This window comes from Symphodus melops (assembly GCF_947650265.1).
Source record: "Symphodus melops genome assembly, chromosome: 8".
Taxonomy (NCBI): domain Eukaryota; kingdom Metazoa; phylum Chordata; class Actinopteri; order Labriformes; family Labridae; genus Symphodus; species Symphodus melops.
This window is the reverse complement of record NC_136698.1, coordinates 26,459,329-26,487,051: the sequence shown is the minus strand read 5'-3', so window position 1 is coordinate 26,487,051 and position 27,723 is coordinate 26,459,329. Positions and strand designations below refer to the sequence as shown.

General features: G+C 41.6%; 2 protein-coding genes across 5 annotated transcripts; one reads left to right on the top strand and one right to left on the bottom strand.

Annotated features, from left to right (window-relative positions):
- The first annotated feature begins 443 nt into the window (after window positions 1-443).
- fbxl5 (F-box and leucine-rich repeat protein 5) lies at window positions 444-7,499 on the top strand. Its single transcript, XM_079350804.1, has 11 exons — window positions 444-602; window positions 1,269-1,484; window positions 2,225-2,320; window positions 2,592-2,787; window positions 2,873-3,058; window positions 3,177-3,302; window positions 3,578-3,732; window positions 3,816-3,898; window positions 4,000-4,716; window positions 5,618-5,766; window positions 6,506-7,499. Exons 1-11 carry the CDS (start codon window positions 519-521, stop codon window positions 6,580-6,582), a joined length of 2,085 nt encoding a protein of 694 aa, XP_079206930.1. The 5' UTR covers window positions 444-518; the 3' UTR covers window positions 6,583-7,499.
- A 166-nt stretch (window positions 7,500-7,665) lies between these two features.
- cc2d2a (coiled-coil and C2 domain containing 2A) lies at window positions 7,666-27,030 on the bottom strand. 4 transcript variants are annotated; one of them, XM_079350741.1, is made up of 38 exons: window positions 26,926-27,030; window positions 26,717-26,798; window positions 25,881-25,934; window positions 25,543-25,620; window positions 24,944-25,097; window positions 24,281-24,372; window positions 24,060-24,161; window positions 23,872-23,952; window positions 23,581-23,781; window positions 23,294-23,453; window positions 23,033-23,169; window positions 22,806-22,937; window positions 20,957-21,166; window positions 20,729-20,835; window positions 20,485-20,625; window positions 18,950-19,106; window positions 18,274-18,545; window positions 17,270-17,447; window positions 17,036-17,189; window positions 16,744-16,885; window positions 15,627-15,765; window positions 15,344-15,547; window positions 15,155-15,247; window positions 14,233-14,324; window positions 12,136-12,433; window positions 11,528-11,637; window positions 11,173-11,269; window positions 10,672-10,770; window positions 10,403-10,579; window positions 10,044-10,058; window positions 9,708-9,911; window positions 9,523-9,612; window positions 9,299-9,412; window positions 8,692-8,826; window positions 8,485-8,607; window positions 8,349-8,407; window positions 8,088-8,265; window positions 7,666-7,969 (listed from the first exon to the last, which is right to left on the bottom strand). In XM_079350741.1, exons 1-38 carry the CDS (start codon window positions 26,937-26,939, stop codon window positions 7,784-7,786), a joined length of 5,061 nt encoding a protein of 1,686 aa, XP_079206867.1. In that variant the 5' UTR covers window positions 26,940-27,030; the 3' UTR covers window positions 7,666-7,783. The 4 variants fall into 4 exon arrangements, with proteins under 4 accessions (XP_079206867.1, XP_079206866.1, XP_079206868.1 ...); XM_079350740.1 differs by lacking the exon at window positions 10,044-10,058 and having other exon boundaries at window positions 10,388-10,579; XM_079350742.1 differs by lacking the exon at window positions 10,044-10,058.
- Between the last annotated feature and the right edge of the window lie 693 nt (window positions 27,031-27,723).

Below are 27,723 nucleotides of genomic sequence, written 5' to 3'. Positions count from 1 at the left end.
AGAGTGTATTTTTCCAATGACAATTATTAATATCGTAGTAATTTAGTAGTGTTTTCTTTTGCCCTCAACTTACGCTTGTCTTTATGTTGAGATAATTATGAGAAATCATGAGAAAATAATAATAAAAAACTTTTCGGGACGTCAGCGGCTTCGTGAATATATGAATATAACTTGTGCTTTTAAATTAAAATAAAATGATAAGCTTTTACTGTTGAGACCGGCCATAGACTGCAGTCTGTAAATAATAACAGTGGAGAATAAAAAAAAAACTTAAAATATTTGTTTAACTTTTCGGGACTTAAGGGCTCCGTGAATATATGAATACGACTTTTTTGATTAAAATAAAATGATAAGGTTTATACTGTTGAGACCGGACATAGACTGCAGTCTGTAAATAATAATAATAATAAAAACAATAGAGCCTTATAACATGTAGTGACGTCACTCGCTCCCTGTCTGTATCGCTGTCTGTGGAGATGACGCACTCAGCTTCACTGTAGATAGTATTGTGTGTGAATATGGCTCCCTTTCCGGACGAGGTGGATGTTTTTACAGGCCCACATTGGCGAATGAAGCAGCTGGTGGGCCTATATTGCGAGAAGGTTTGTCTAAATACATTTCGGTTGTTCATTTTGAGCGCAAAGAAAGAAACATTTTGACGAGGACGGTCCAACGAGCGAATGAACGACAGTTAGCACGTCAGCTAGCATGCTAGCTAGCCTGTGGCTGAAACGGTTTTTTCTTCTTTTGGACCGCTGGAAAGCTCTGTGCTTTGACTTGTGATCACTTTAAAAAATAATAAAAGTCAGAATCTGCATTAAAGAATGCACCGGGTTTATGGTGGTAAAGTTTCAACAACCTATTATTATATGTCCAGCTAAAACTTGCTAACTGGTCTAGCTAGCTCAACTAACAGGCAATATCGCTTGTTGTTATGTAACACGCTTTAAGTATCTTTCTCCTTGTTTCAATGTTTCCACCCACCGTTCATTTCAGCAGTTATTTTCAGAGTTTTTTTTATTTACTGATTTATTTTTACGTAAAATCCAAGCACATCTCAGAATAGCTCAGATGTAACTCTCTAGATTATGTAAGGGAGATGTTAGCTGTCTTGATGTCGCACTCAGTTTTTTTTGCATAATAATTCTTCAAAAGAATAATTGCAATGAGGAAGTGCACCTGTTCATATTTATGTCCTGGCATTTATTTAAACACAAATGACGTATCATTAAAATGCTTGATGAGTTTTGTATTTTTTTCCCCCACAGCTGTCAAAAACCAACTTCTCCAACAACAATGATTTCCGCTCGTTTCTTCAGTCCCTGTGCGCCACCTTTAAAGAGTTCAAGATGCATGAACAGATCGAGAACGAGTACATCATCGGCCTGCTGGAGCAGCGCTGCTGCACTGTGTACAATGTGCACTCTGACAACAAACTCTCTGAGATGTTGTCCCTCTTTGAGAAAGGCCTGCACAGTGTGAAGGTAAACATTCACACACTCTCTATAATTTGTCATCTCTCTAGCATGGCCTAAAACATTTGAGTTGTGCAGAGGTCAGCTGATACTTCATGCCAACTGTTGAGTAACACTGTCATTAACGTAACTATTATTTTACTCCAACAAAGAGGACTTTGAACAACGTCAGCATTTTACTGCAAGAACAGAATTACTGTTTTGAATCTCTGAAATTGACGGCATTAAAATGAAAGCCAGAAATCACTGTATTATTTGGAGTTACAGCTTATTCAAAAGAGGGCTGAGTTGTTTAATAAGGGCAGGGCTGTTTTTGTGCTCTGGTTAACAACAGATTTTTTTTTTGTTCCTTCTTAACCCGCCCATAAAAAGGGCTTTTCCAGAATGAGGCGATTGTGTAAATCTTAACTTCCGCTCTGCCTCGTCAGTTTGTAAAAGACAAAGGCACATTTTGTTTGTTTTTGGATTTGATGCTGCACACTGTCACAAGAAAAGGAGGTTTTGTCTGAATATGTGTCTATACTTGGAAATTATTTAGAAAATGTCACAGGGGGCAGAATAGTGTTTATGAAAATGTTTTTAGTCATTGTGGCCATTTCCAAGAAACTAGCAGTTTAAAATAAAGTCTGCTCTGAGACGTTATTAAAAAGACTGAACTGCTGGATGGTTCGGATGTTGTCGCAGTAATAGAAGTCTCAAATGTCGATGTTTTATGTGACTGAAAGAACTAACCCTTGTTGTGTTTTTAGAGTGAATATGAGCAGCTTAACTATGCCCAGCAGCTGAAGGAGAGACTGGAAGCTTTCACACAAGACTTTCTGCCGCACATGAAGGAAGAGGAAGAGGTACAAGATGTTCACTAATCTTTTCTTTAGTTATCAAAGTCGTCTTTATTGTCAATTTTTTTTAACATGTGCTGGACATGCAGAAGAATAAAACATACACGTTTCTCTCTGAATAAATACGTGCCATTTATTAAGTCCTTAAAATGGGAAGGACTTCACAGAAAACAACACGGCCATAGCAACAATAGAAAACTTTTAAAAACTTGTTTGTTTTCTTCCAAGTAAGCTGTCCTGTATCCAGCTTTTAATAACCTGAGGAGATTTGTTGCAGGTGTTTCAGCCTATGCTTATGCAGTACTTCACCTATGAGGAGCTCAAGGACATCAAGAAGCAGGTGATAGCTCAACACTGCAGCCAGCAGCAAAGGGACTGTGCTGCCGAGGTGCTGAAAGGTTTCAGCCTATGGAGCCAGGCTGAGGAGCTGCAAAAAGCCTTTAAATATGCCGACCATGAGAAGAGCGATTATGGTTAGTGAGAGTGCGCATGTTAAATAGCTAAAATGCCATTAGTAACATATTTGTGTCATAGTTTCAAATGTTGATTCTCCCTCAGAACTCGAGAAGAACCGAAACTCCTCCACCCACATCTCCCAGCTTCCTACAGAGATCATGCTCCGACTGTTCCACTATCTCAGCCCTGCAGATCTGTGTCGCTGCAGTCAGGTGTGCAGCTCCTGGTCTGAGCTGGCCAAGACCGGCTCTCTGTGGAGGCACCTGTACCCTGTGCACTGGGCCCGAGGTAGGCGGCCAGTAGCTGCTTATTTAAGACATGATTTCCTTCACTGAAAAACCAAAATGAATGCATTAGGTATGTTGTTTATGTACAGGGCTGATGCATATTTCTGTCTCTGATGTAGGGGATTATTATAGTGGCCCCCCTGAGGATCTGGATCAGGAGCCAGATGAGGAGTGGGTGAAGAGTCGTCAGAAAGAAGGTCGGGCCTACCAGGAATGGGACGAGGATGCAGATGTTGATGAGTCTGGTGAGATTTTGTCTAAAGTAATTTTTAATAACCGCAGCACTTAGGAAGAAGCAAATTAAATAGAAAAAAATATGCTAGTTTAAAACACTTTTACCTTCCACAAAAAGTAAGTTTGTGCCCTTAAAACAGAATAAAAAACCATGTTTTCATTGGTCTTCTGTTAACAGTTTCTTATGCTGATAACAAAGTGCTTAAATCATGGAACCCTTTTGTAAAGTCAGAAAGTGAGAAGTATCTTCTCTGAGTTGAATTGCGTTCTCTTGTCTTCTCTTCAGACGTGTCGGGCCAGAAGCAGAGCTCCCTGGCAATCAGCACGGCTCAGCGTGAGAAGAAGCTCCTGAATGGGATTATTCAGAACCTGCTGCCAGCTGTGGGTCCGTCTGTCAAGTCCATCGTTCTGGCCTACAGCTCGACAGTCTCCAGTAAAATGGTCAGAGCAGAACATTGTTTGTTTTACGTTGGAATTGAACACGGTGACGAGTCTTTAACCGCTCAACTTTAACTTCTTTTCAGGTTCGCCAGATCCTCAGTTTCTGCCCAAATATCACTCACCTGGACCTGACCCAGACGGATGTCACAGATTCTGCATTTGACAGGTTAATGATAAAAATGATAACTCAAATATCGGTCAGTTATTGAGCCTCATCAGCTCCTTTTGTTTACTGAAAACCCCTCTCTACTCTCCTCCCTCTTTCAGCTGGTTATCCCCGGGAGCGTGTCTCTCTCTGGAGCACCTGGATCTGTCCGGCTGTGAGAAGCTTACTGATCACGCTCTGAAGAAGCTGTCTGTCGGACTGGGTGACCGCGCACCTTCCTCCTGTTCGGGCAAAAATCGAGCTAAGCTCCTGAAAAGTTCCCCAATACCCATCGCGTTCATGGAGGAGAAGGGCCTGCGTCCAGTGGTGCGGAAGCGCCAGGCTCTCGTCTTCAAGCAGGGGACCAGCCGCTGGGGTGCCGCCAGCACCCCCACGCGGGTGTGGGTCCTGGACTCCTCGGACCTCGCTGATATTGAAGACGCGGCCGAGTGGAGCCGTCACAGTGGAATAGCTCTTCGTGCAGAAGGAAGCTTTGTAGAGAGCCAGCTTGGAGGAGGCTCGTGCTGCTGCAGGAGGAGCAGGAGGCGCGGGCACAGGACTAGCTCTAACGCCTCTTATTTGCATCAGCAGTTTTCCATGTCTGGGGAAATATTTTGTGGTCATTCCACCTGCTGCACGAGCGACATGGCCCTCAGGACTTTTACTGGGCCTCAGGGTGAATCGAGCACATTCAGAAGCAGCACTGCAGGATTTCGGACTAAATGCTCCTCAGTGGGGGGGCTGCAGTGTGAGAAAAGGACTGAGCAGTCAGAGGAAAGACGCTCACTGAGGTTTCTCAGCCTCTCTGGATGTTATCAAGTCACAGATTTGGGATTGAGGTAAAGATCATGCCTTGTTTTGTTTTTTTTCTAATTAACATAAAAACAATTTTATTCTAAGATAAGTGGTTTACAAATGTTTATACAAACATTTTCAAAACAGAGAAATATCAAATCTTTGCAATCACAGGCAGAGAGAGAGAGAGAGAGTAAACAGACATCTCAAACCATTAAAGACAGAATGACATGAACTGAGCTTGGCACAGGAACACAAAGGAGTGTTTTCATGAGCAGCCAACTTGGATTGCCCGTCTCCTTCTCACACACACACCGTTTGGTTCGGAGATGTTTGGAGATGTTTTATTTATCTGGCTCAATCAGACGGAGAGTGGAAGGGAGTCTTATCTTCCCACCATGACATCACTGGTTGATGGTTTGTTTTTCCACCTGTCAATCAGCATTTGCATCTCTTTTATCTAAATGGCACTAATATTGACACAGTTCAGTCAAGACCTAGGTTTCTTTTTTCCCCTTCAGTTCAGTACAAAACCCCTTCTTAACAAAGAGGTTCGTCCATGTCTTACTGACACTCTGTGACCTTCCTGCTTATAACATCCAGAAGGGGGAGACGACACTGGATCTAAAAGGAAGGCAGATGTAAACTTCAGGATACATTTAGTCCAGTCAGTTTAAGGAACAAGTGTTCTCCAATGCAGCGTCATAAAACAGAGTTTTTTTTATGCCTTCGGTTATAAAGACTGTAATAATGTGAGTTCAATCAGGAAGGAGATGTTACAATAACAACTGCTGGTTCCAAAACATTTGAATGATGATTTTGAGAGATTGGCAATGTGTATTAAAGTGCTACAGTTTAACACCAACGTATGATCAGGTTAAGATAATGATGTTTGTGAACATGTAATCAGGCTGCACTCTGTGTGTGTGTGTGTGTGTGTCTCAGGGCCCTGTCGCAGCGCGGAGGACTTCCTGTCCTGGAGCATCTCAACCTGTCCGGCTGCCTCTTCGTCACTGAAGCGGGGCTGCAGGAGCTGGTGTCAGCCTGTCCTTCCCTCAACGACGAGCACTTCTATTACTGCGACAACATCAACGGTAACATTCCCGAGTCTCACCGTTTGTCGTGTGTGGCGTCTCGTCTCGTTGATGGAAGATCAACTGAACTGTGTTTCATATTTCAATAATGTTACTAACTTCACCTGCAAAGCATATGTTCCACTGTTAGTCACAGACGATGGCACTGAGGTGGGAGGTAAGTCGGCACCACAGTAGCCAGTAAGAAGCCTTCATTTTTCATGTCACATTACTCCTCATATGATTAAAGTAGGTATAGAGTGTGTATGTAGAAGCCTCCGTAGAGTGGATATGGAGACGTGGACATAGAGAGAAAAAGGCGCCACCTATTGGTTTTTAATTTTTGCTTTTTTTTTTTCTTTATAACGAAAATTGACAAAAAGCAAAACCAGACTTTTTCTTTCCATTCTGATAGAAAGTCATTACAGGTTGTTATCCCTGATGTATAGCCTGTGTTAACATCTGATTGACTTTAATTTAGACCACACTGAATTAAAGAATATTTTAAACTAACATTGAGACCATAAACTACTTCAGAACATATTTACCAACTTAGTAAATCAAGCAAGAGGAAATGCTTTTAAAAACACGACTTCTTATTTCACCCTCTGACGTCGCCCCCTGCTGGCCTTTAGAAATATTGCTGATTGAAGTCACACATATATCCTTGACTTCACCTCTTAAATCCCCTCATGTTGTTTTTGATTGTCCGGCCTGGTGCAGTTCAGAGTGTGACTCCCGTGTGATGTGTTCTCTGCAGGTCCTCATGCAGACACAGCTAGCGGCTGCCAGAACCTGCAGTGTGGCTTCAGGGCCTGCTGTCGCTCCGGAGAGTGACCCTGCTGAGCGACGCTCTCCTAAACTGTCTCCTCTCTTTTTTTATTGCACTTTATCCTGGGAATACCGGTTGCTGTATTTTGTGTCACTTGTTTCAGTATGATGAAACAGTACATTTTGCTCCTGTTATTTACGTTTCCATCTATATTAAAAAGGAGATACAGATTCAGAAAAGAAAAGGTAAAGGGGTGATAACAGATTTGAAGTGTATAAATATGTAAATTCTGGTTGGTGTTTTTTTTTTTTGGGGGGGGGGGGGGGGTGTTGAACATTTCAAAAATCTAAAAAGACCAAGTACTTTCAGTTTCCTGTCGTATCTATCACTGATTTACACAAGTCTTCTCCCCTTGCTGTTTAGTCGATCCATTTATCACGAACATATCGTAGAACGCACCACAAAACATCGTCATGGCAGCTCGGTATAATCCGCATACACACCCACTAAAGGTTTTAGTAACACCTGTGCTACCTTACCTTCATGCTCAGTTCACTGCTGATACAGACATAGGAATCAGAACAGCGTCTTAACCTTTCTGTCGAGCTCTTTCTTCTTTGATTCCTCCTGATGCACTCCAGAGTCGTGGACAAAGAATTGGACCAGTAGTCATCTTAAAAAGGATTTAGCAGATTAACACGACTGCGTAGATTATGTTTCATCTCGACTCATTCTGCTGTAGAATTTAATCGCGTGGTTAAAAATCACACACGAGCTCGAATGGAAATGTTCAGTTCATAAATGGAACAATAAAAGTACGTTGGGGATTAAAGCTCTGTTGTGGGTCGTTTTATTTTGAGAACACAACGCAACTTGGAAATAACAAAAATAAAACTGCAGATAACGTTTAATTAGTGACATTTGTTGTAGGAGACAATAAAACATTTCCTTTCAATAAATCCTATTTTTGTGAAAGTTGTAATCCTGGTTTTTTGTATTGATTTTGAGTTTTGTGATTATTTGAGTCCCAACAAAGTTCAAATCCTTGACAAAGACTTCACATCACTCAGTGTGGAAAATAAGTCAAATGTTCTGTAGTGTTTGTTCGGCATATTGTGAAGCTTATTGAATATTATTTTTGAACACATTATATACAACAATACAAACATGTAACAAGTAATTCAAAAGTCTTTGTAAAAATAAAGTTACAGCTCATTTTTGGAAGAAGCGCAGGGTGACACGTGCACACACACGCATGCACACACACTATTTGCGCACCAGTGAGGCCAGGTACACCCAAACAGACAGGACATTATTAGGGTAGGGGTGAACATACACAGCCAGGGCAAACTCCACATTTGATGCATGAACATTGTGAACGCCGGTGCTATAGACGGCCTCCACGATGGGCCGGATCTCAGAGAAGGGCAGGTTCAGAGGGAAACCTGTAATCTACAACAAAAAAAAACAAGAAGAAGAAAAAATATGTTGACGGTGAGAAAATAGAACTGAAATATTGGATTCATGATGACACGTCTTTCCACACAGACGCTCGTCCTTCCACACTCACCCTGTTGTCTCCCAGGAGAGTTTGCAGCTCGTGGCGGTGTCCCTCTGCCTCGTCCCGCCCCACGCTGAGCTCCAGTTTGGGCAGGAATTGTTTCAGGGTGGTGGTGCAGTAGCGGTTCCAGCGGGTTGGGTGACGAGGACGCCACTCCATGATCCTCTCCTTCAGGATCTTCTCGATTCTACAGAAAAGAAAGTGTTATGATTCTGATGTGGGATTAAAGTTGATCTAAAAAAATAAATGAAAAGAAGGATCATGACTCGCCTTTCCTGGAGCTCTGCTGCAGCTGATCTGGCCGTGCGTCGATACAGCAGCTCCTCAGGCTACATCAAATAAGACTCATGAGATAAAACAACAACTGAGCTTGCAGCACGACTGTACAGACATCTCGCACACTCACTTGAACACTCGACAGCCCGGGGTGAGAGAAGGATCGGGAGAAAAACGGCTTCCACAGATTGGCTTTTGTGACGTCAAAACTCATGGTCATTGGTGATGTATACTCCTGAACATTGAACCACACCTGCCGGAGAATTCAGAGAAAAGTTCATCAATCGTCTGCGATCTAAAGGCAATGAACATCATGGAGCATTTTCTCTTCACGTACGTTGTCAGCGTCGACGAGACATCCGACTGTTTGCAGCGGGCAGAAGGTGTCGTACTGTCCGTAGAACTGACCACTGCTCGGGTTCCAGATCCGGTACTGGCTCTGCTCATAAGTCAGGACGTACGCCGTGGGTCCCTAAACATCATGGTGCAGCCGGAGACAGACGAATGCACGCGTGAAAACACATCTTTTTAAAACGTCAAAGTAAGCAGCTCAAAGAGAATATATATTTATTATAATTATATTATTATTATTCACAAAGGCCAAAGACTGATCCAGCATGAGCTCAGCAAAAAGCAAAGAGGACACAGAGCCTGGAAGGCGTAGAAACCTGGAGCAGAACCCGACTCAGACGTCTGCTGAGACCGAGTTTGGGTTGAAAAGTGAAATAAAACGAGATGCAGAAAAATATCTTAGAGACTGCTGCGTTATTCACTTTAGATTTGCATTATTGCTCTTATGTTTTCATTGGTACATTCTTGAATTTTCTCTCCTTTATGTTCCATCTCCCACAGGTGATGCTTATGTCAACACAGCCCTGGGATACCCTGCAAAGTCAGCTGCTTTAAAAAGACATCATTACAGACTGGCATGTGTACACACAGACCTCTGGTATGGCAGTGCCGATGATGAGCAAAGCTTTCTTGCCCATTGACAGGAAGTAGTTGCACAACAGCACAGCGTGTTCTTCTTCGTCTCCGGCCAGGAGGGTGAGGAATTGCTAAAAAAAAAAAAAAAAAAAAACCAAGAAGAGGAAATGAGATGTTCTGTAAGAAGGGTGTTTGCATCCTGCGATAAGCACAGTAGAGAGGTCAGAGAGAGGTCACTCACGTCACATGTGCTCCAAAGGTCACACACGCCAGAGAAGGAAACTCGGTCTGGCAGAGAGGGGATGAGAGAGACGAATCGAGCGACCAGAGCCTGTGGGATGAAAGAGTCAAGCAAATATAAAAAATTAAATTAAAAAAATTAAATTAAAAAAATTAAATTAAAAACTCGTTGAGGAGCTGGCTGACCGTGGCCTCCTGGGGGTTATTGGGGAACTCATCGAGGAGCTCCTGAGGTGGGTTCAGTGGTCGTATGTATCGCGTGACGAAGACCGTCTTCCCGTTCAGGTCTATGACGGTGGTGACGCAGGGTCGGTCTGGGTAACTCTGAGCCGCCTCCCTCTCGAACCTCTCTGAAGCCTGCAACAAACGCTCGTCCTCCTGGCTGTCAAACTGCACCACACGGTCCCAAGTGAAGAGAGCACAAGAACACCTGGTCACCGGTTTGTAAATGAATCACGTGTTCAAACGATGCACACATGCATGCACGGATATAAATGGAGGAGTGTTTGAATGGAGGGTTACCTTCATCTCCTTTATCTAGCACATGCAGGAGAACAAAAGGTAGAAAGTGACGGAAAAAAATGACAAACAGAAGAACAAATTAATATACTGATGCAAAAACTTCAGGCCATGGAGACGTCGTTCCAAAACAAGGGACTACGAGTTGATCAAACCTTGATGGCGCGTTCTGATTGGCTGATTGAGAGATATTTTCATTCTGTAATGTTCCTTGTTTTGGCACAACATGGAAATGCAAAGCTTGATGAGAACAACAGAAACACACACGGAGAGATATTAACAGACTGTAAAGATGTTAGCGGCGGTGATCTGATGACACGCAGGCTGAGTCACTCCTCACGCTCCACATGCACACGGCTAACCTTCTCCCTGATGGTCTCTCCAGGCACCAGCTGAGGTTCGATGGTGATGAAGAGCGTGATGAACGCCCCGTCGCTCAGGTTCCGTAACATGTCGTAACCACTGCTCATGCCATGACTCCGCTCCTTGCTGTACCCGAGCAGCACCGCAGGAGTGTTCACCTTGAATGTCCCATCAATCTGCAGAGGAGCATGGGAAAAAGAAAGAATGAATTCAGGCAGCAGTTCAGAAAAATCAGCTCAAAACGTTTGTGATCAACAGACAGTCTGACCCTGGACTGAGAATAAATGGTGCTGAAGGGAATCTTGACTGAGCCGAGCCAGTGCTTCTCCACCCGGGTGTGAATGGATTTCCCTTTGTCCTTATCATTCTGAGGAACAAAAAAAAAAAAAAAAAAGAGCTTTAACTATGAGGCAGAGAACAATGCAAGAACATGTAAGTCTTTATTTCTATAGAACTTTTAAAACAATTAGTTACAAGGTGCTTCACAAATGCAAAAAGTAAAAACACTAAAAAAACACAAAGAAAGAAAAATAAATAGATAAATAAAAACGTGCCAAAAAAAAGAGTTTTAAATATGAGACAGAGAACAATGCAAGAACATGTAAGTAAGTTACAAGGTGCTTCACAAATGCAAAAAGCAAAAACATGCAAAAAAAAAAAAAAATACACAAAGAAAGAAAAATAAATAGATCAACAAAAACATGCAAAAAAGAAAAGTTTTAAATATGAGGCAGAGAACAATGAAAGGACTGAGCAGCGTGAGACTCACCACCCCGGTTTCATAAACGAGCTCATCGAAAATGTTGATGAAGACTTCGTCTTTGACTGACTGCAGGCTCGCCGCGCTGTAGTCACCGTTTGGAGCGCTGCGGAGAGAAATGTTTGTTAATGCCACGACGAGAAAATATGAAAAACATGGGACCACAATAAAACAAGTTCTCAAGATATACAGTGATCCTATCAGCTAGCTATAGAGCCAGGTGCTATGTTCCTTTATTATATGGACAGTTCTCTAAAGCTGCTTCAGTCCCTTTATATTGTGCGTGTAGTCTTTGTTATTAAAGCTGGTTTGCAGTAGCAGTGAGTCGCTCACTCAGTGATGTTGAAAATTAACCAAAGGTCACCTGAAGGGCAGCTGCAGCTCCTCGTTCCAGCTGGGGTTCGGACCGTCGGCTGTGGTGGTTTGAAGGACGGTGCGCTGGAAGGAAACCTCCACGAAGGGCCGCACTTGAACCTTCACCACAGAAATGAGAAAAAAGAAAAGAAAACAGCGCAGTTAGTTTTTTGGAGTTTCACTGGATGCTCACAGATCTGTTTGCACATTTTCTCCCTTTGGAACAGTTGAAATGCATTTTTTCATTCTATTAACAAACACGTTGTTTTTAGCAGTTAGCACACGTCGGCATGTTAAAAGAAGTCTTAAGATGACAGACTTGACGGCAGGCTTTATGGGATAATTATCTGAAGGCTCTTTAATCTTAGGTCAGAATTAAAAACCCTTTTATTAAGGATGACATTTCAAACACAGCCACTAATTGGACTGTTGCTCTTTCATGTTACCATGTTTTAATTATGTTTTGATTTGTTTTTGTTCTTGTTTTTACACTTGAATGCACCATTTGGTACTGGAAGGTGCTATACAAATAAATGTCGATTGATTGATTGATTGATTTAACAAAACCTCCTCTGGACTCTGTCAAATATAAAAAAAGATCTCGTGGGTGGGCGGTACCTGGTTCCCGAGCCAATCACTGCCCTGGATGACACTCAGTGCACTGAAACAAGACACACAGTTTATTGATGAGTCAGGGGTCAAAAGGGCATGAATAGGACGTTCTTCTAACGTGACTTTCAGCGCTCGCCTGTTCTGTGGCCTGCGGACGGGGACGTCGTACGCCCGCAGGATGTTGATCAACAGCTTTATGTCTCCGTCTGACAGATTCTGAGCCGTCACCTTCTTCCTCTCTTTCCTCTGAGGTTTCAGTGGGCGTTTGGGCTCGGCCAGCTTGAAGAGGTTTAGTCCCAGAATCCTGATGGACACAACACGCCGGCGCTTATTATTCAGTGAACAAGCAGCGAGGGACTTCAAACTGAATGAAGGAGAGATTAGAGCTCACTGAGATTCAAAGTGAGGGGTTATTATCACCAACAGTACTCGGCCCCTCCAGGTATCTACACCGTTATTAAGATCAAATACTTATCCACCTCTTACCCGGGGCAGAGACGCCCAGACTTCCCTCGCCTCAGACACTTCCTCCAGCTCTTCTGGTGGGACCCCGAGGCCTTCCCAGACCAGCCCAGAGACATCTCTCCAGCGTGACCTGGGTCGACCCCGAGGCCTCCTCCAGGAGGGACGGATGCCCGAGCCACCTCGGCTGACTCCTCTCGATGTGGACGAGTCAAAGTTTTCTTTTGTTGCATTTTTAGAGCAAACTAGTAGAAAGCCAGTGTTTGCTCATTTTCTATCTTTTATGATCTATGAATGCAGAAAGCTCATGATCTGATCTGCGACACAGCAGGAAGACGACTTGGGCTTCATGAAAGGACGTGAGCGTGTCTGACTGTAGTTCAAGTTCATGCATTTAAAAAAACAAAAGGCAGATTTAATGTTTCTTTAGGAGGAACAGATCCACCTTCACTTTATACTAAACACTCTTTCCAATACAAAAACAGCACATCTGATATTAACCTCTATTAGTCTCTCGATGTTGCAAATGAAACATTTTTTTTAATAAATAAAATAATTAATAAAAAGAAAATCAATCTCCTTCTTTTCATTTAAAGATGAGTTGATCAAATATATTAGGATCATTAAAGAAAAGGCCTGAGCAGGAAGAGTGGCACACTTGATTAAATGATCACTGACCTTTCAGACATTTATGAATAATAATAATGTTTCTGTAAGGAAGCCAATAAGGGCCAAAATGAGAAAGAAGATCGTCATCAATGGTCAATCATAAAAACTGAAAGTGTGCAACTCGTTTTCTCTCCACCATCAAAATATCTGAGAACAAGTTCAGATGGAGCCGTTTAAATGATACAGAAATAAATAAAATCATCTTGGTTGCTGTGAAAACAAATCACATGATCCAATTGAAATTGAAATTTTAATGAATCCTGGAAGGACTGAATACTGAACCTGGTCTAAGGACACTACAGTGCTGGATCTCAGGGTTCAAACTACACAGAGAATCAGAGACACAGGGGGGGGGGGGGGGGGGGGGGGTAAATGGGGGGGGGGAAGAAAAAGAAACTGAGCACATACCCCGGACCTGCACCACTGTTCAAAACGAATGAGAAGAAAAATGAAATAGAACAGAAACAACTTAAAGATTCACATTGAAGAACAAACCCGGTCAGCAGGCAGGTCATTGATAAATCTGAACAAACACAGTCAAGAACCTATTTCCTGTTAGCGTGTCCACGTGTTAGGAAAGCTGCTCTTTAAATAAAGGTTTTGATCAGACGCAGAGGAGAGCGTTCATCAGCCAAGACGCACAAAAAAACTAACTTCCCTCCGCCTGTGATTTATCAAGCTGTCGCTCTTTTTTTTTTTTAGGTGTCTGATCCCTCAGTTCACACCAACCCAACTTATCAGACCTTTTCTTTACAACCTGAGTGAGGCGTCGATCACCTTTAACAAGTATACTGCCATACTGTGATGACACATTTCAACACAGGAAGCTGAGCTTTCTGTTTGTGCTCGAATGCAGGAAATAAATATTTGATGTGCATTAAAACAAAAGTGAAAACACAGACTGTGTGTTGTGAGAGATGGGAGTGAGGTAAAATATAAAAATCTGGTAATTATTCCTGTGGGAGTATTTACCCGATGCTCGGTATCTCCTCTTCAATCACCAGATCAGACAGCAGGTAGTGATGCTTGGCAAGAAGAAATCTGTTGATGACTGATTCCCGAATCTGCAAGAAAGAAAAATCTGGATTCTTTTCACAGCCCAATGAACCAAAATGTGCCGGGAGACTTTTCAGAAATCTGTGCGACGACCAAAATCCTCTTTAGAGCCTCGATTTGAATCCTCATGAAACAACCTTCGACTTGCATACCTGCAGAATTCAAACTTTCACACAGAAATGATTTTGTGTTTGTATGTAAAAACGTTGTTTCTTTACCATCAAAGATGGAAAATATGTCAAATAATTAGTGCTGGGAGTCTTTGGATATGTCACCATTTGATTCTAAATGATTCAGGATTTATGGATCCATAGATTCAAAGTCTATCTTTGAATGAGTTCATACTTCAGGATCTCCTTCAGTCACCTGTGAGACTGCTGAGTCAAAGAGCAGCCTATGGGGTGACTCATCAGCCAAAAAAAAAAAAAAAAAGTGAGTTGAATCTCGATTTTTACATAAATTAATTTTTTCCCACCTCTAAAATATTGCTTACATATTATCATCTTAAGGCGATTTTTTTTTTTTTTTTTTTTATCACAACAAAAACCTTCTGTGTCGGTCGTCCTCAGACGAGCCTTCTCAGATGAGGCGCGTGTTCTGATTTTAATCCAGTGACTCTGAAGGTTTTTATTTCCTGCTTAAATCAGGATTATTCTTCAAAGCTGCCGGCGCATCCTTTTCTGAAACCGTCTCAGTTTGGTTACGCACCAAAACTGCTTGGATAGATTAAGGAAGCAGTCCTGCTTTGGACTAAAATAATGCATCTATGTATTTAGGTTCCACAGGTTGCATAGATATCTCCTGGCTGAGAAAGAAAGGATGCTATAACAGCACTCACCTTCTGGAGGTATTTGGCCACCAAGGCTCGATGGGAATCTAGATGTTCTCTAGAGTCAATGATCTCTCCTTCTTTTAGCCTCTTCTCATAATCCTGAAATCATTTTAAAAAAAGGAAAAGAATCAGCCTCACGGTTACTTTATGAATCCTTAATCTGATCTAATCTGCAGTGGAGTAACAAGGCCTGACCTGGAACACTTTATCAGTGACCTCCCTCTCCAGAGCAGGCACACACTTGTAGTTTCGAAACTCTGCAACTTCCTGGTTCCTGAGCCGGAGCAGGTGAAATCTTTTAGAGCTTTCCAACTCTTCATCAGTGACAAAGTTAAACTCCTCCTGCAGCTGCTCCAGACGGAAGTACTCAGGAGCCGTTACCTCTCCGCTGCTGGCCACCTGGTGGGTCACACGCACAGAGTGACGTCTGCTCCACTCACAAACACACACACAGGCTCTTTTGCACTTTCACACCTACTTTTAGCAGCTGCATGATGGCGGCATTCTTTGGATCGTTGGGGTCCAGTCTCGACTGCGTGGCCCACTCGCCTATTTTTTTCATGTCGTAAAGTCCAGATGCTCCAATGTATGTGACAGGATCAAAACGGGCCAATCCACTAAGAACAAAGAGACAGAAGGAGATCACATTTAATTAAAAAAACAAACATCTCCGGATTATTTTGCTGCACGGACACTGTTCAGATTTTGCTTTTAGACAGTGAACGCAACACAAGAAAGGATCGATAAAGGAGGAAACAATGTCAGCAGGTGCAAACCAAACAAACAGCTTTCAGTCAGATTGGACACACAGGTGCTGACAGGCAGCACACAGATCCTTTTATTTAAACGCACCGTCATCGACAGCTGCATCAGATCGAATTCTAATCAGCATGAACGTCATCCAAATGATCATGATTGTTGTCATTATCGTCACTATCATTCAGTGTGTAGATCATGCTTTTTCTTTATCTCTACCTGGTTGATCTTTTGAGGAGCATAGCTCGTCCCAATGAACGATGAAGGCTAATTATAGCAGCCGATACAGCTCATTAAATCAGTTCTTCTGATGAGTTAGATTTGGGACTCTGCATTGATTTGTGTTGATCATTTTGATTGGTGTATGAGCTGTGTTGTCAGAGATGTTACTTGAATTTCCCTCGGGATCAATAAAGTATCTATCTATCTATCTATCTATCTATCTATCTATCTATCTATCTATCTATCTATCTATCTATCTATCTATCTATCTATCTATCTATCTATCTATCTATCTATCTATCTATCTATCTATCTATCTATCTATCTATCTATCTATCTATCTAGCTATCTATCTATCTATCTCTGTTCAGGATTTTTTCCTCCCTTCTGAACTGTTAAAATCAACTCTGACACTAAACATGATCGACTGCTTTCATCAAACTAATCTCAAGTCAGAGCAAGCTGCCAAGTTTCTTTCATTCTGACATGCAGTTAAAAAAACCACAGGATGCCTGCGGGGGAAGGGAAATGCATTCATGAGAATATATGAACACCTGGAGCAGGAGACATGCAAATCAAACAGGATGTGTAGTTCAAGGACCTTTCAGTGACATCACCTGTGTTTGCCTTGTTGTGAGACAGGAGGCGCGAGTGGGACGTCATCCTCCCCGATCCCCCACGAGACGCAGCAGGAGAGCTTTCCAGAGGTCAACAGGGTCTGTCTGTTAGTGCCGTCAGCCTCGAAGGACAGCGGCACGTCTGAGGACGCACACGGACACACATGATCACTAAAACAAACCTGCTCGACGACTGTGACAGCCATCATTCAAATATACATATTTACTCCCGGAGTGGAAATGTTTTTGTGTGTTTAAGGTTCGAGCTAGTGTTTAAAAAAAAGGTGTTTACCACTTCCTACTCCCTCATGGTCAAACATCACTCTCTGGTTGCTGCTAAACTCAAACTCCTCCACGGGGGAGTTGCCGGTCAACACTGAGGGTTCAGGTACTGGGATGAACACCTGAGCCAGGAGCGAGGATGACGAGCCGATCTCCTCGAAGACCTTCAAGTTCACGAGGAAAGAATGAGAAAACGAGACGTCGTAGCAAAAGTGGACGAGACAAAATGGAATCTGCACTGTACCTGCAAATTGATGCTTTGTGGACAGTTGACGATCTTGAGATTAAAAATCTGGCCGAAGTGGACTCTGAAGTCTGTGTTCAGGGAGCGGCTGTCTGTTCTGGACACTTCTTTGTCGTTGTAAAGGATCTTGGTGAAAAGGGAACGCCTGGCGACATCCTCTCTGCGCGCTGCTTCAGCCCTACAACAGCGAGAGAGTAAACAAACATGAAGATAAAATAAAATAAGATAATCCTTTATTCATCTCGCTCCTTCCCAAGTGCAGAACCAACAGACCATCGTGCCATCACGCTCTACAACTCCTCACTTGGGGGGGGGGGGGGGGGGGGGGAAGACTAGGGCACACGGGACAGAGGCATAGGAGTAGGAGCGTCTTTCCTTCTACCCTCACTGTGCAATAACACACGGACACTTTCACTTGTATGTGCAATAATCTCAACCAAGTGCAATAATCCCAATAATAATCATTGCCTTTTTTTCTGCTTCTTCCATGCATATTTTTTCCAACGGAAGAGTGTTCTATTATTTATTCTTTATATTGTTACTTTTCATGTTACCTGCTACATTTTATTCTTGTCTTATATGCTGCTGGGAAGCTAAATTTCCTTGAGGGAGTCATCCCAAAGGGATCAATAAAGTTCAGTCTAAGTCTAAGTGGAGAAATTTACAGGGTCACAGCAGCAAAGCAGGATAGCAGAAGAAAATCACACAGTGCAAAAATAATTAAAATAGATAAAAAAAATATAAAGTAGAAAGAAAAATGATGTATCAAAAACAATAATTAAAGAGCTAGTAAAAAACATGCATCAAAAAAAGGAACAGTAAATGTCAGTAACATAACGATGTCAGTCTGTGTAAAACAGTATTACAGACACTTGTATGCACACAGTGCATGTAAGGATGTAATGTTACTGCACGACCAAACGTGCACGCTGACCGTCTTCATTTATTCACCATCAGAATAGTGATACTTCTTCTCTTCGACCAGGTGTTGAGCGCGTTCATACCTGGGGCACAGTTCTGTGGCTGTGATGTTTCCAGACGCAGACAGCTCGGGGATCAGGACGGACTCTCCCGGTTTCCTTCGAATCCTGGAGGCTTTCTCTCTGACCTGCTGCTCTATGGAGTCTAACTCCGGCTTCTCTGGAGGCTCCGGCTTTGAGGGCTCGTCTTCAACGGGCCCCTCTGATTCGCTCGCCTCCCGGTCTTCATCGTCTTCTTCTGTGTCGTCCTGCGACTGACTTTTCTTCTTCTTTTTTCTCTTCTTCTTTTTGGCTTTCTGAAAATGACAAACAAAGGATTTAATTTAATTGATGTGTATGTTAAATTTAAGTACTTTAAACTAAACTAATAAATGGAAAATTTACATCTATCAGTTTATATAAATATACAAATATTCCAAAGAATAAACCAATGCTTGAGTCAAAGCTGATATTTACACGTCATTAATCTTCTCTTTTTAAAATAAAAACACAACAAAAACAAAGTTAATACAGATCTATTTTTAGTTTTTGATCTCTCCGGTGATGATCTTTCAGTGACATTGCTCCTTCATTTCTTTAAACTTAAGTTTGGGATTTTTCTTCAAACGTTTTGTTTCTCCTCTGGAAACAAATGAGTAAATATATCTGCAATCAGCGAACATCCTGTTGGTAGATTTATTACCCCAGCGCCTGTTGGTACCTGTTTCTTTCTCCAGAGTTTCCACTCCTCCAGCTGCTTCTTGTACTCTGCCAGCTTTCTCTGGTAGTCCTCCTCGCTCTCAGCCTCCCATTCCACCATCTCTGCCAAGATTTCCTCCTCGTACTCTCGCTCATCTGTCGCCCGGTCCACATTCTCTCTGGACAGAGGTTGAAAAAAAAAAGGCCATCAATGTCAAGGCTCCAGCATGTTAACCTGAACACACATGGCTTTAACAGCAAGCATATTCAACATCAGTGGTGTCCAATTTTTTTTTTTCTCAAGGGCCAAAATTGTTAGAATCGCTCGCAGGCCACAGGTTTTTAAAAAAATATATATTTTAAATAATATTGTAAGAAACATTTTGAATTTTGACGTTTTCAAAAATAACATAAATACACAATAAATAATTACAGTGAGAAACTATTTTATTCAGGGTTTAAAAAAAATAAAAAAAACAGTAAGGCTTTGTAGAGCAGAATCAAAAGGTTCGCAAAAAAACCTTTAATGAAAGGAAATTAAATACTTCGATTATTTTCTGTATTATTTTGTGAAATAGCTCAGGTTATTAAATGGTTAAACAACAGTCTGCTTATTTGCCAAAATTATTGCAAAGGTTCATTTTCATAGTTAAAAAATGTGGAAAATAGTCAAAGCTGTTTGTCCTGAACATTTACTATTTTAGAAATGTATCTTTCAGCCCTCACTTCCATGAAAAAGAAAAAGAACAAAGTATGTCATCTGAATGAGACCTCGAGCCAAAATCTTCTTCTTCGATTAAAGTCGAGGGCCGTAAAAAAAAATCCCCTCGAGGGCCGTAAATGGCCCCCGGGCCACACTTTGGATACCCCTGCTCTAAAGGAAGTAAAGAGTATAAGCTGAGAGTTTGATCAAAAAAATATACCTGTGAGCACAACTTAGAAACAGGAAGTGTTGGGATCATGCTGGATCTTTTCGGAAGCATCTCTCCATAAAGCATTTTATTACTACCAGTAGTCTCATGTTGTTATTCTCATGTTTGGATACGTTAGGGAAAGTATCCCAAACATGTCACATTGTTCAGTTCAAAAAACCCAAAAAAAATCCTCTCTCACAGAGCGCACTATTTTCTTGCCTTCCATAACACTCCTTAATTTGTTTGTGTGTGTGTCACAGTGTGTTACACAAACACACTGTGACAAGGTAAACAGAGTAACACAACATGGCAGTTCTTCAAGGAGTCTGATGTAAATATGATTTCTGGTTTCAAACAAAGGCTCCGTACCCTTCTCACCAAAGTCTATCTCTGTGTGCTTCATGTCTGTGATGTTTCACAAAACATCCAGAGACCCTTAAATGACCAAACAAGCAGCTTTTAGCCGACGCACATTTAATTAGCATGATTGCCCCTTACAACTGCGAGCCAATGCTGGAGCAATTCCAATTCCATTTTTTTTATCCACCTTGGTTGTTAAGACCCCATGAAATGTGAAAAAAAAAAAAAAAAAAGATCCAGGATAAAAAGAAATTCCACTTCAAACGGCCAACGAGAGATTTACCTTCTGAGGTAGAGCTTGTAGGGAGTGTTTGTGTATTTCTGAAAGTCTCTCAGGGCCTTGATGTCCTTCCACACTTTAACGATGTTCTTCAGCAGGGTCCGGTCTTTCTCCTGCTCGCTGTCCCGCAGCTGCCGAGTGTTCCTGGAACATTCAGCGGGGGAGGATATAAAGCAGGAATATTGCCTGTCACGTTGCTAGAGGTAGCTGGTTATCATCTCTGATGGGAAACATCTGGGTTACTCACCTGACCTCCAGACTGTACTCAGATATCCTCCGCTGCATGGCTTGACTGAGGCTCTGCCCGCCATGGAGCTCAAGCATATTTCGCAGTGCGCTCCTCAATCCATGCAGCTGCAGCATGTGGGAAACAAACAAACACAGCAAATACGTTATAAATGGCTCATGTGAGCAACTCAAAGAGAGAAACGTTCAAAGTCGCTGGGACAGAAAGCTGCTGGAAGGGGAAGTTTACCTTGTCTGTTAGGTGACCTGTGAGGTTATTGTGCTGCCTGGTGAGGTACTGATCATACAGCTGTGCAAGACGGGCCCCCAAGACATGTTCACGACTAAAGAGTGGGTGATGAGAGAAGATCAGCCCAGAGACATCCACATCGAGCTGATAGTCTCCTTCAGGGTCCGCTGCACCAGCAATATACAGATTTGCATACTTGGACTTTATAGCCTGGAGGAAAGAGCAACATCATTTATCATGCAATGTTCTGCAAAATGATGATCACTATGATATACGCTTGTGTCTCCCTCCAGATTATTTAAGAATGTGTGCAATCTTAAAGGAAGCATGAAATAGGATTTATAGCAGCATCAGCTCGTCATGAAAAGTCAAGCATGAAGACAAAGCGCCAAATCAAAATCAAATGGATGATCCGAGTTCTGGATGAGGATATGTGGAAGATTTGTTTGGAGAAAAATGAAAATGCATATGAAAACAGCAGCTCTCTTATGTTGCTTGTTTAAGATGAAGACAGCCCAACATGTCAGTCACGTCCGTTTCAGTTTTGGGATCTGTGGTGTTCGTTTTTTTTCTGGGCTTACATACTTGTCATTCTTTGCCTCTTTGGTCAGTCACACCATTGAAATATTTGACATTCATTGACTTCAGTTGTTTAAAAAAAAAAAGACACAGATGGAGGATGCAATCACAGAGCTGTTAGCTGATCAGCTGTCAGCACTGATCCTGTTTAGATAGGAATACTGTTCACATTTTTAATCCTCTGACTTCACTTTTTTTTTTTTTTTTTTTTTTTTAAATCTCACTGCGACAGTAAAGTAAAATGAAAGTAAATTTACATATAAAAAGGAAAAAAAAAACTAGGCTAAAATAAACAGTACTTAAATAAACTAAAATTATGAGAAGCAATTACCAATATATAAAATACATTTTTAGATTTATTTAAGATTTATTTTTGGGCTTTTTGTTCCTTGATTACAGAGGCAGGATAGTGGATAGACAGGGACAGAGAGAGAGCGGGGACTGACGTGCCACAGGCCGGACGTGAACCCGGGCCGCTCGCGTGAGGACGATAGCTTCGATACATGGGGACGCGCTCGCACACTTAAATAGAATTTAAAACATTTCAAATACACAGAACAATAAAAAAACACAAAATGTACAAAGAGAGCGTGAAAGAAAACTGCATAAGCAGTTCAATCTGGTCTGCAGCTGTTCAGACTACAGAGTCTAAAACTACAAACTGGGACCAAAACGACTGAAGTAAAGAACTTATTAACACCTTTAGGTCCCTGCCTGTTCCGTAAATGAATCATAAACGTACCCTGAAATGAACAGCTTACCTTCTTTAAAGGGGACATATTATACTCTTTTTTTCACCTTTTCAAACAGCGCCCCCTGTGCGCTAAATGAAACATCTGTGCTTCTGAGCTTCGGTCCAAATATAACATGAATCAAGCAGCAGAGGAGGTTTGTGACCCTGTAGAATCCAAATCCAACCGATAGTCTTCTGACGTTCATGCAGAGCATCACTAATAGACATAGGGCCTTTTAAGAGCATGAATCTGGCTCAAGGGCACACGTCATAAAACAGCAGAAATAAGTTACTTATTACCTGTGCATTAAGACCGGGGCATTTTAAATGTCACTGTACAATACAAGCTTGTATTTCTTTTAATACCCATAATGCTCAGAGGCTTCCCTGATGCCCCCCTCACCACTCGTACCAAATATTTAAATGTCCTTTTGCTGTTTAAGTGTGCCATGATACTTTGACTTTACACCAGTGTGCACACAAGGAATATGTGGCAAAAAACAAGGAGGTAAATGTAACACTGAGTGTGTGTCTGACCTTTCTGTACACAGTCTGCAGCGCGGGGTCAAGGTCCTCCTCCATGTGGAAGAGAGGGGCTCGAGTGGAGGACTCCTTTATGGGGTCAGGCAGAGCCATGATCCTGCCGTCGTCTCCGAACCACTTCTTTCCCTTCATGACAACATTTAAAAAAAAACAAACAGGATTTCTGAAAGAGTTCCTCAACGACAGATGACAGACACGAGTGGCGTGCTAGTTGAGTTTACCTCCTCCATTTTCAAAATGCGGTTCTCCAGAATGTTCTCGTTGGTGAGGGAGACTGGAGGCCTCTCTCCGACATATAGACCCTCGTCCTCCAGGTAGCGAGGCTTCATGTTTTCTGCCAGTTTAATGGAGGTCGGGACTGTCATGATAGCAGATGAATTCTGTTAACTGATGAACTGAACTCCAGGATGTTTTATTTAATGTTACAGTGTAAAACAGCGTTTTGGGTATTAAGCAGGTCGTTTTTGTTCATAAAAGAATACCTGATCGAAAACTGGGCGTGAAGAGAAGCTCGCTCTCTCTCTGAACAAGCTGCCGGTACCCAACATACTCGGCTTTCTTCACCTCCAGGAAGTCGTGGGATGACTGTTCAATGACGAACAGATCCTCCAATTCATCTTGAACAAGAGGAGCTTCTTCGTCCTACAGCAGGATGAGGAATGTGAGGTATTCAGAAATCCACTTTGTCTTATGCAACTGCAGCAAAAACAAAGGGACAAAATAATGATCTAAACAAATCATGTCTACGTTACAGTTCACTTTATCTCACCTGGTCTTCAACTTCATTTTCATTATCTTCTACTTCTCGAGCAACTTCCTCGTCTTCGGCTTCTTCTCCGTCTTCATCAGCTGGTTTTTTCAGTCTATGTCTTTTCCGTTCTTGTTTCTGAGCTCCATCTTGTGGCTCTGGCTCAAAGTTGAAAGTGAAGAAGTTGAATGTCTCTTCTGCGGTTGGCAGGTCTTTTTCTGTCTACATTGAAAAATAAAAAAAATAAAAAAAAAATAAAACAAAGACAAGGATATTGTCCAAATATCATTTCACTCTCGTTTCCAGCCGTACTCCTTTTGCTGCGTCTCTGAACTTAATCCTGGCGCCGAGGGACAGAGGGTCATCGTGGCGTCCCGCTCTGTCGAGATCAACCTGTAAAACACTGGGAGTTAAACTTCCACTTCTGAACTGACTCATACAGTAGGTGCCGTCATTGCTGGATGGATGTTTGTCCACAGTTGAAAGAACTTGACGCTCACCTCTCGGTCAAACCTGGTGACAGTGTCTCTGTCTCGGAGTCCTTGGAGGCGACTTGGAGGCTCCACAGAGGCTTCCTGCTCCTGAAGACTTTCACCTTTCGACTTGAGCACAAGAGGACATACTCACATGTCAATATTTATCATGTACAGGACAAAACGTTAAAGTTTTTTTTTTTTGTTTTTTTTTGCAACAGCAAGAAAAATAAAAAAGTCGGGTATACTCTGGCAGCGTTCAGCTTCTCTCGCAAGCGTCGCGTCACTAAGTCGTCGGAGTGCTGAGAGCCAGGAGAGTGCGGGATTCTTGAAGAGCGACCTTGGAGACAAAATAACATCAGCAATAGCTACTTAAATTGTGGATAGTTTTATATGTTTTTACCATGTCAAGAGTTGTAAAGTGGCACACGTGTTTAATTTAAAAAAAAAAATCAAAGAAACAAAGATATACAAGCAGGGAGTCCTAATGTAAGACTCCTCCTGCACTGATTACAGATTCAGTTTACAATTCTAACATTATCATTATTGCACCTCTTTGATGGTTAAATAGACTGAAGAATAAAATATAAAAAACCTTTTTTTTCTTTAAGGCCGATAAACTCAAACAGATGATCTTCAATGTTAGCACAGAGTGAAAAGTCAGCCTCTGCATGTTTTGACTTTTTCTTTGACACAATAAATCTCATTGTGTTCTATCAATGGTGTTTTTTTTAGGTATTGCATGATTTTTATTTGGACATATTTAGCTAATTTAATCCAAATGAGAAGTTTTCTCGCTCAACACACCCATCAATATTACAAAAAAAAAAAAAAAAAAAGAACTGTTTATAATGGTCATTGATTTTGATTCCTTGCGCTGGAACAGCATGAATGGAAGAATGCAAACTAACCTTTCAGAGATCCGGTCGGAGGTCTTGATAATAACGCGGGCTTTTCAGCTGCTCGATCAGCTGACTCCTCATCTTCACTGTGGGGTTTGACAGACGAGATCTCCTCCAAACCGTCTTCTTCATGGGGCTGCTGCTCTAAAGACTGTTCAAGCAGCTAAAACACAACAAGAGGTGACGATACCACAATTGTAGACATTATTATGATGTAAGTAATAGTACAAAGTATTTGTACCTATCCTGGGCGCCCAATGTTGAAAACTTTTTGTTTGAAATTTTAATAAAATTGCAGGCAACTCCAAATAACAAATGTGCTGTCAACAGGTTGGTATGAAATCTTCACAAATGTAGATGCACAATTAAGACAGTGTGCAGGAGTTTAGTGCAATTTTATGGATTCAATCCTCTCTTCAGCACCCGTCTCATGAAACTGACTTTTAATACAACCGTTATTAAAATAAAACACCATGTGTGGTTTTAAAACATGTGGCATAGAAGTGCTGCAACCTTTACATGTAATATTAGAGTTATAAAGTTGATACTATACATAACATAACAAACAACTGTTAGTATTGGCTTCGAGGATGAAGGTGGAAACGTACCCTTTTCTTCCTCTCTCTTTGTGTCCTTAAAGTGCGTTTCAGAGTCTCTCCTGGATCTTCTTCACTGGTTTGAGCTTCCTGGTGTGACACACAAGAAACCTGTTACACAAAAAAACCCCACATCCATCCAGGCTGTAAATGTGCACTCTACCTCTACTCACACTGTTTAGCACAGCTGAAGGGAAGAGAGCAGATTATCAGTGTTAACAAGCCAGAAACACACACACACACACACACACACACACAGGAGGGAAACTACAGCCCTTAGACTAAGCTAACACACATACACACAAACACCCCCCCCACACACACACACACACACACACACACACACCAACCTTTACTGTAGTTTGTAGTTTCCCCTTACTCATTTTGGTAGACGGAACGAGAGCCTGTCGAGTATAATTACATAACTAACTAGTTAGCGGCGCTTTTCTTCTGTGTCTTTGATTATGAGTGTGTGTTATTGACTGTGAGTGTGTGTTATTGACTGTAAGTGTGTGTCTCCATGTGAGTGTGTGTTATTGACTGTGAGTTTGTGTTTCTGACTGTGAGTGTGTGTTTCAGATGATGTGTGTGTGTTTCTGACTGTGAGTGTGTGTCTCCATGTGAGTGTGTGTTTCTGATTGTGAGTGTGTGTTTCAGATGATGTGTGTGTGTTTCTGACTGTGAGTGTGTGTCTCCATGTGAGTGTGTGTTTCTGATTGTGAGTGTGTGTTTCAGACTGTGAGTGTGTGTCTCCATGTGAGTGTGTGTTTCTGATTGTGAGTGTGTTTCAGATGATGTGTGTGTTTCTGACTGTGAGTGTGTGTCTCCATGTGAGTGTGTGTTTCTGATTGTGAGTGTGTTTCAGATGATGTGTGTGTTTCTGACTGTGAGTGTGTGTCTCCATGTGAGTGTGTGTTTCTGACTGTGAGTATGTGTTTCAGATGATGAGTGTGTGTTTCAGATGATGTGTGTGTGTTATTGACTGTGAGTGTGTGTTTCAGATGATGTGTGTGTGTTTCAGATGATGTGAGTGTGTGTCTCTGATGATGTGTGTGTACAGTGAGCTAACACTACTCTGAGTCCTGTTGAGTCTTGTTAAAGCAGAGCTCTCCACAGAAACAACACGAGTACGTGTTTAAACTGTATCATCATTATTGTTATTAAGATATATATTTAATAGATTAACCTGAATGTCATCCTCGTCTCTGTTCTTCGTTAAAGTTTCTTGCAGAGCTCGACGTTTCTTTCGCAGTTTTTCACGAATATGTCTGAAACAGAAAATGTCATTTACAGTCAGAGGAGCTAAACGCCTTTCTCCACTCAACTGGTTCAGTTTAAATGTAATATAGTTAATATGACAGTTTTCAGAACCGAGGAGGAACAAGCTAAACTTACCCTGGAGAGGCCATGATGGGTTTCTTTCCAGTAAAATGAGCATAAAGCGAGCGACCATTATCGCTGCCTAGTAACGGGATAAACTACTTCTCAACCGAACATGAAGATGACCGCCGACGCATCTGAACGTAACCGAACGTCTCCCACTTGTCGCTTTTCATTCGTCCAATTGGCCGTCAGTCAAAGCGCTCAGTGACGCATTGGCTCCGCCCTTTACGGAATCCGAGAAGCCCAAAATAAGATTTTTTTTTAAAACACAAACTGTATTTGGTTATGAATAGTATGTTTGCAGTGTATTCTATTTCATATCATCATCGATATTACGTCTATACAATTAAATATATTCATATTTGTCGTGTATATTTTTATGTTTTTACTATGATTTTACATTTTCTATTAACTGTCACTCTTTATGTATTCTGTATTTTATTGTACATTATGCCAAACAACTCTCGTGTGTTATGTCGTTGTTTGATTGACTTTATGTGTAAATTGTTCATTTTTAAGTAAATGGTTTTTTTTAAACCAGAAACAAAAAAAACAAACAGTATGTTTTTTCTCAAGTGATTGTTTATGTGCAATTAAAAACAATGCAATAAAGTAGAAACATACTTAACATATGTATTAACATACTTAATGTGTCATGGTTGTTGTCTGGTTTTGTTTCTGTATTTAATGTTGTTTTAGTTTTAATTGTTTTCCTAGTGTTCTGTGTTAATGTTTCCTATTGGTTGATTCCCTTCTGTGTTTTAATGTTTCCTATATAGTCTTGTGTTTATTTTATTCGTTTGTGTTTCC

Bases quoted from the DNA above. Each gene is read 5' to 3' on its own strand.
- cc2d2a (XM_079350740.1), bottom strand. The intron at 23,953-24,059 runs GTGAGCGTCAAG...AGTGTTTTACAG, and splicing joins TCACCAGGTTTGACCGAGAG to GTTGATCTCGACAGAGCGGG. The intron at 18,546-18,949 runs GTACCAACAGGC...TGTCATTTTCAG, and splicing joins AACTCTGGAGAAAGAAACAG to AAAGCCAAAAAGAAGAAGAG.
- fbxl5 (XM_079350804.1), top strand. From the start codon at position 519: ATGGCTCCCTTTCCGGACGAGGTGGATGTTTTTACAGGCCCACATTGG. The intron at 3,059-3,176 runs GTAGGCGGCCAG...TCTCTGATGTAG, and splicing joins CCCTGTGCACTGGGCCCGAG to GGGATTATTATAGTGGCCCC. The intron at 3,899-3,999 runs GTTAATGATAAA...TCCCTCTTTCAG, and splicing joins ACAGATTCTGCATTTGACAG to CTGGTTATCCCCGGGAGCGT.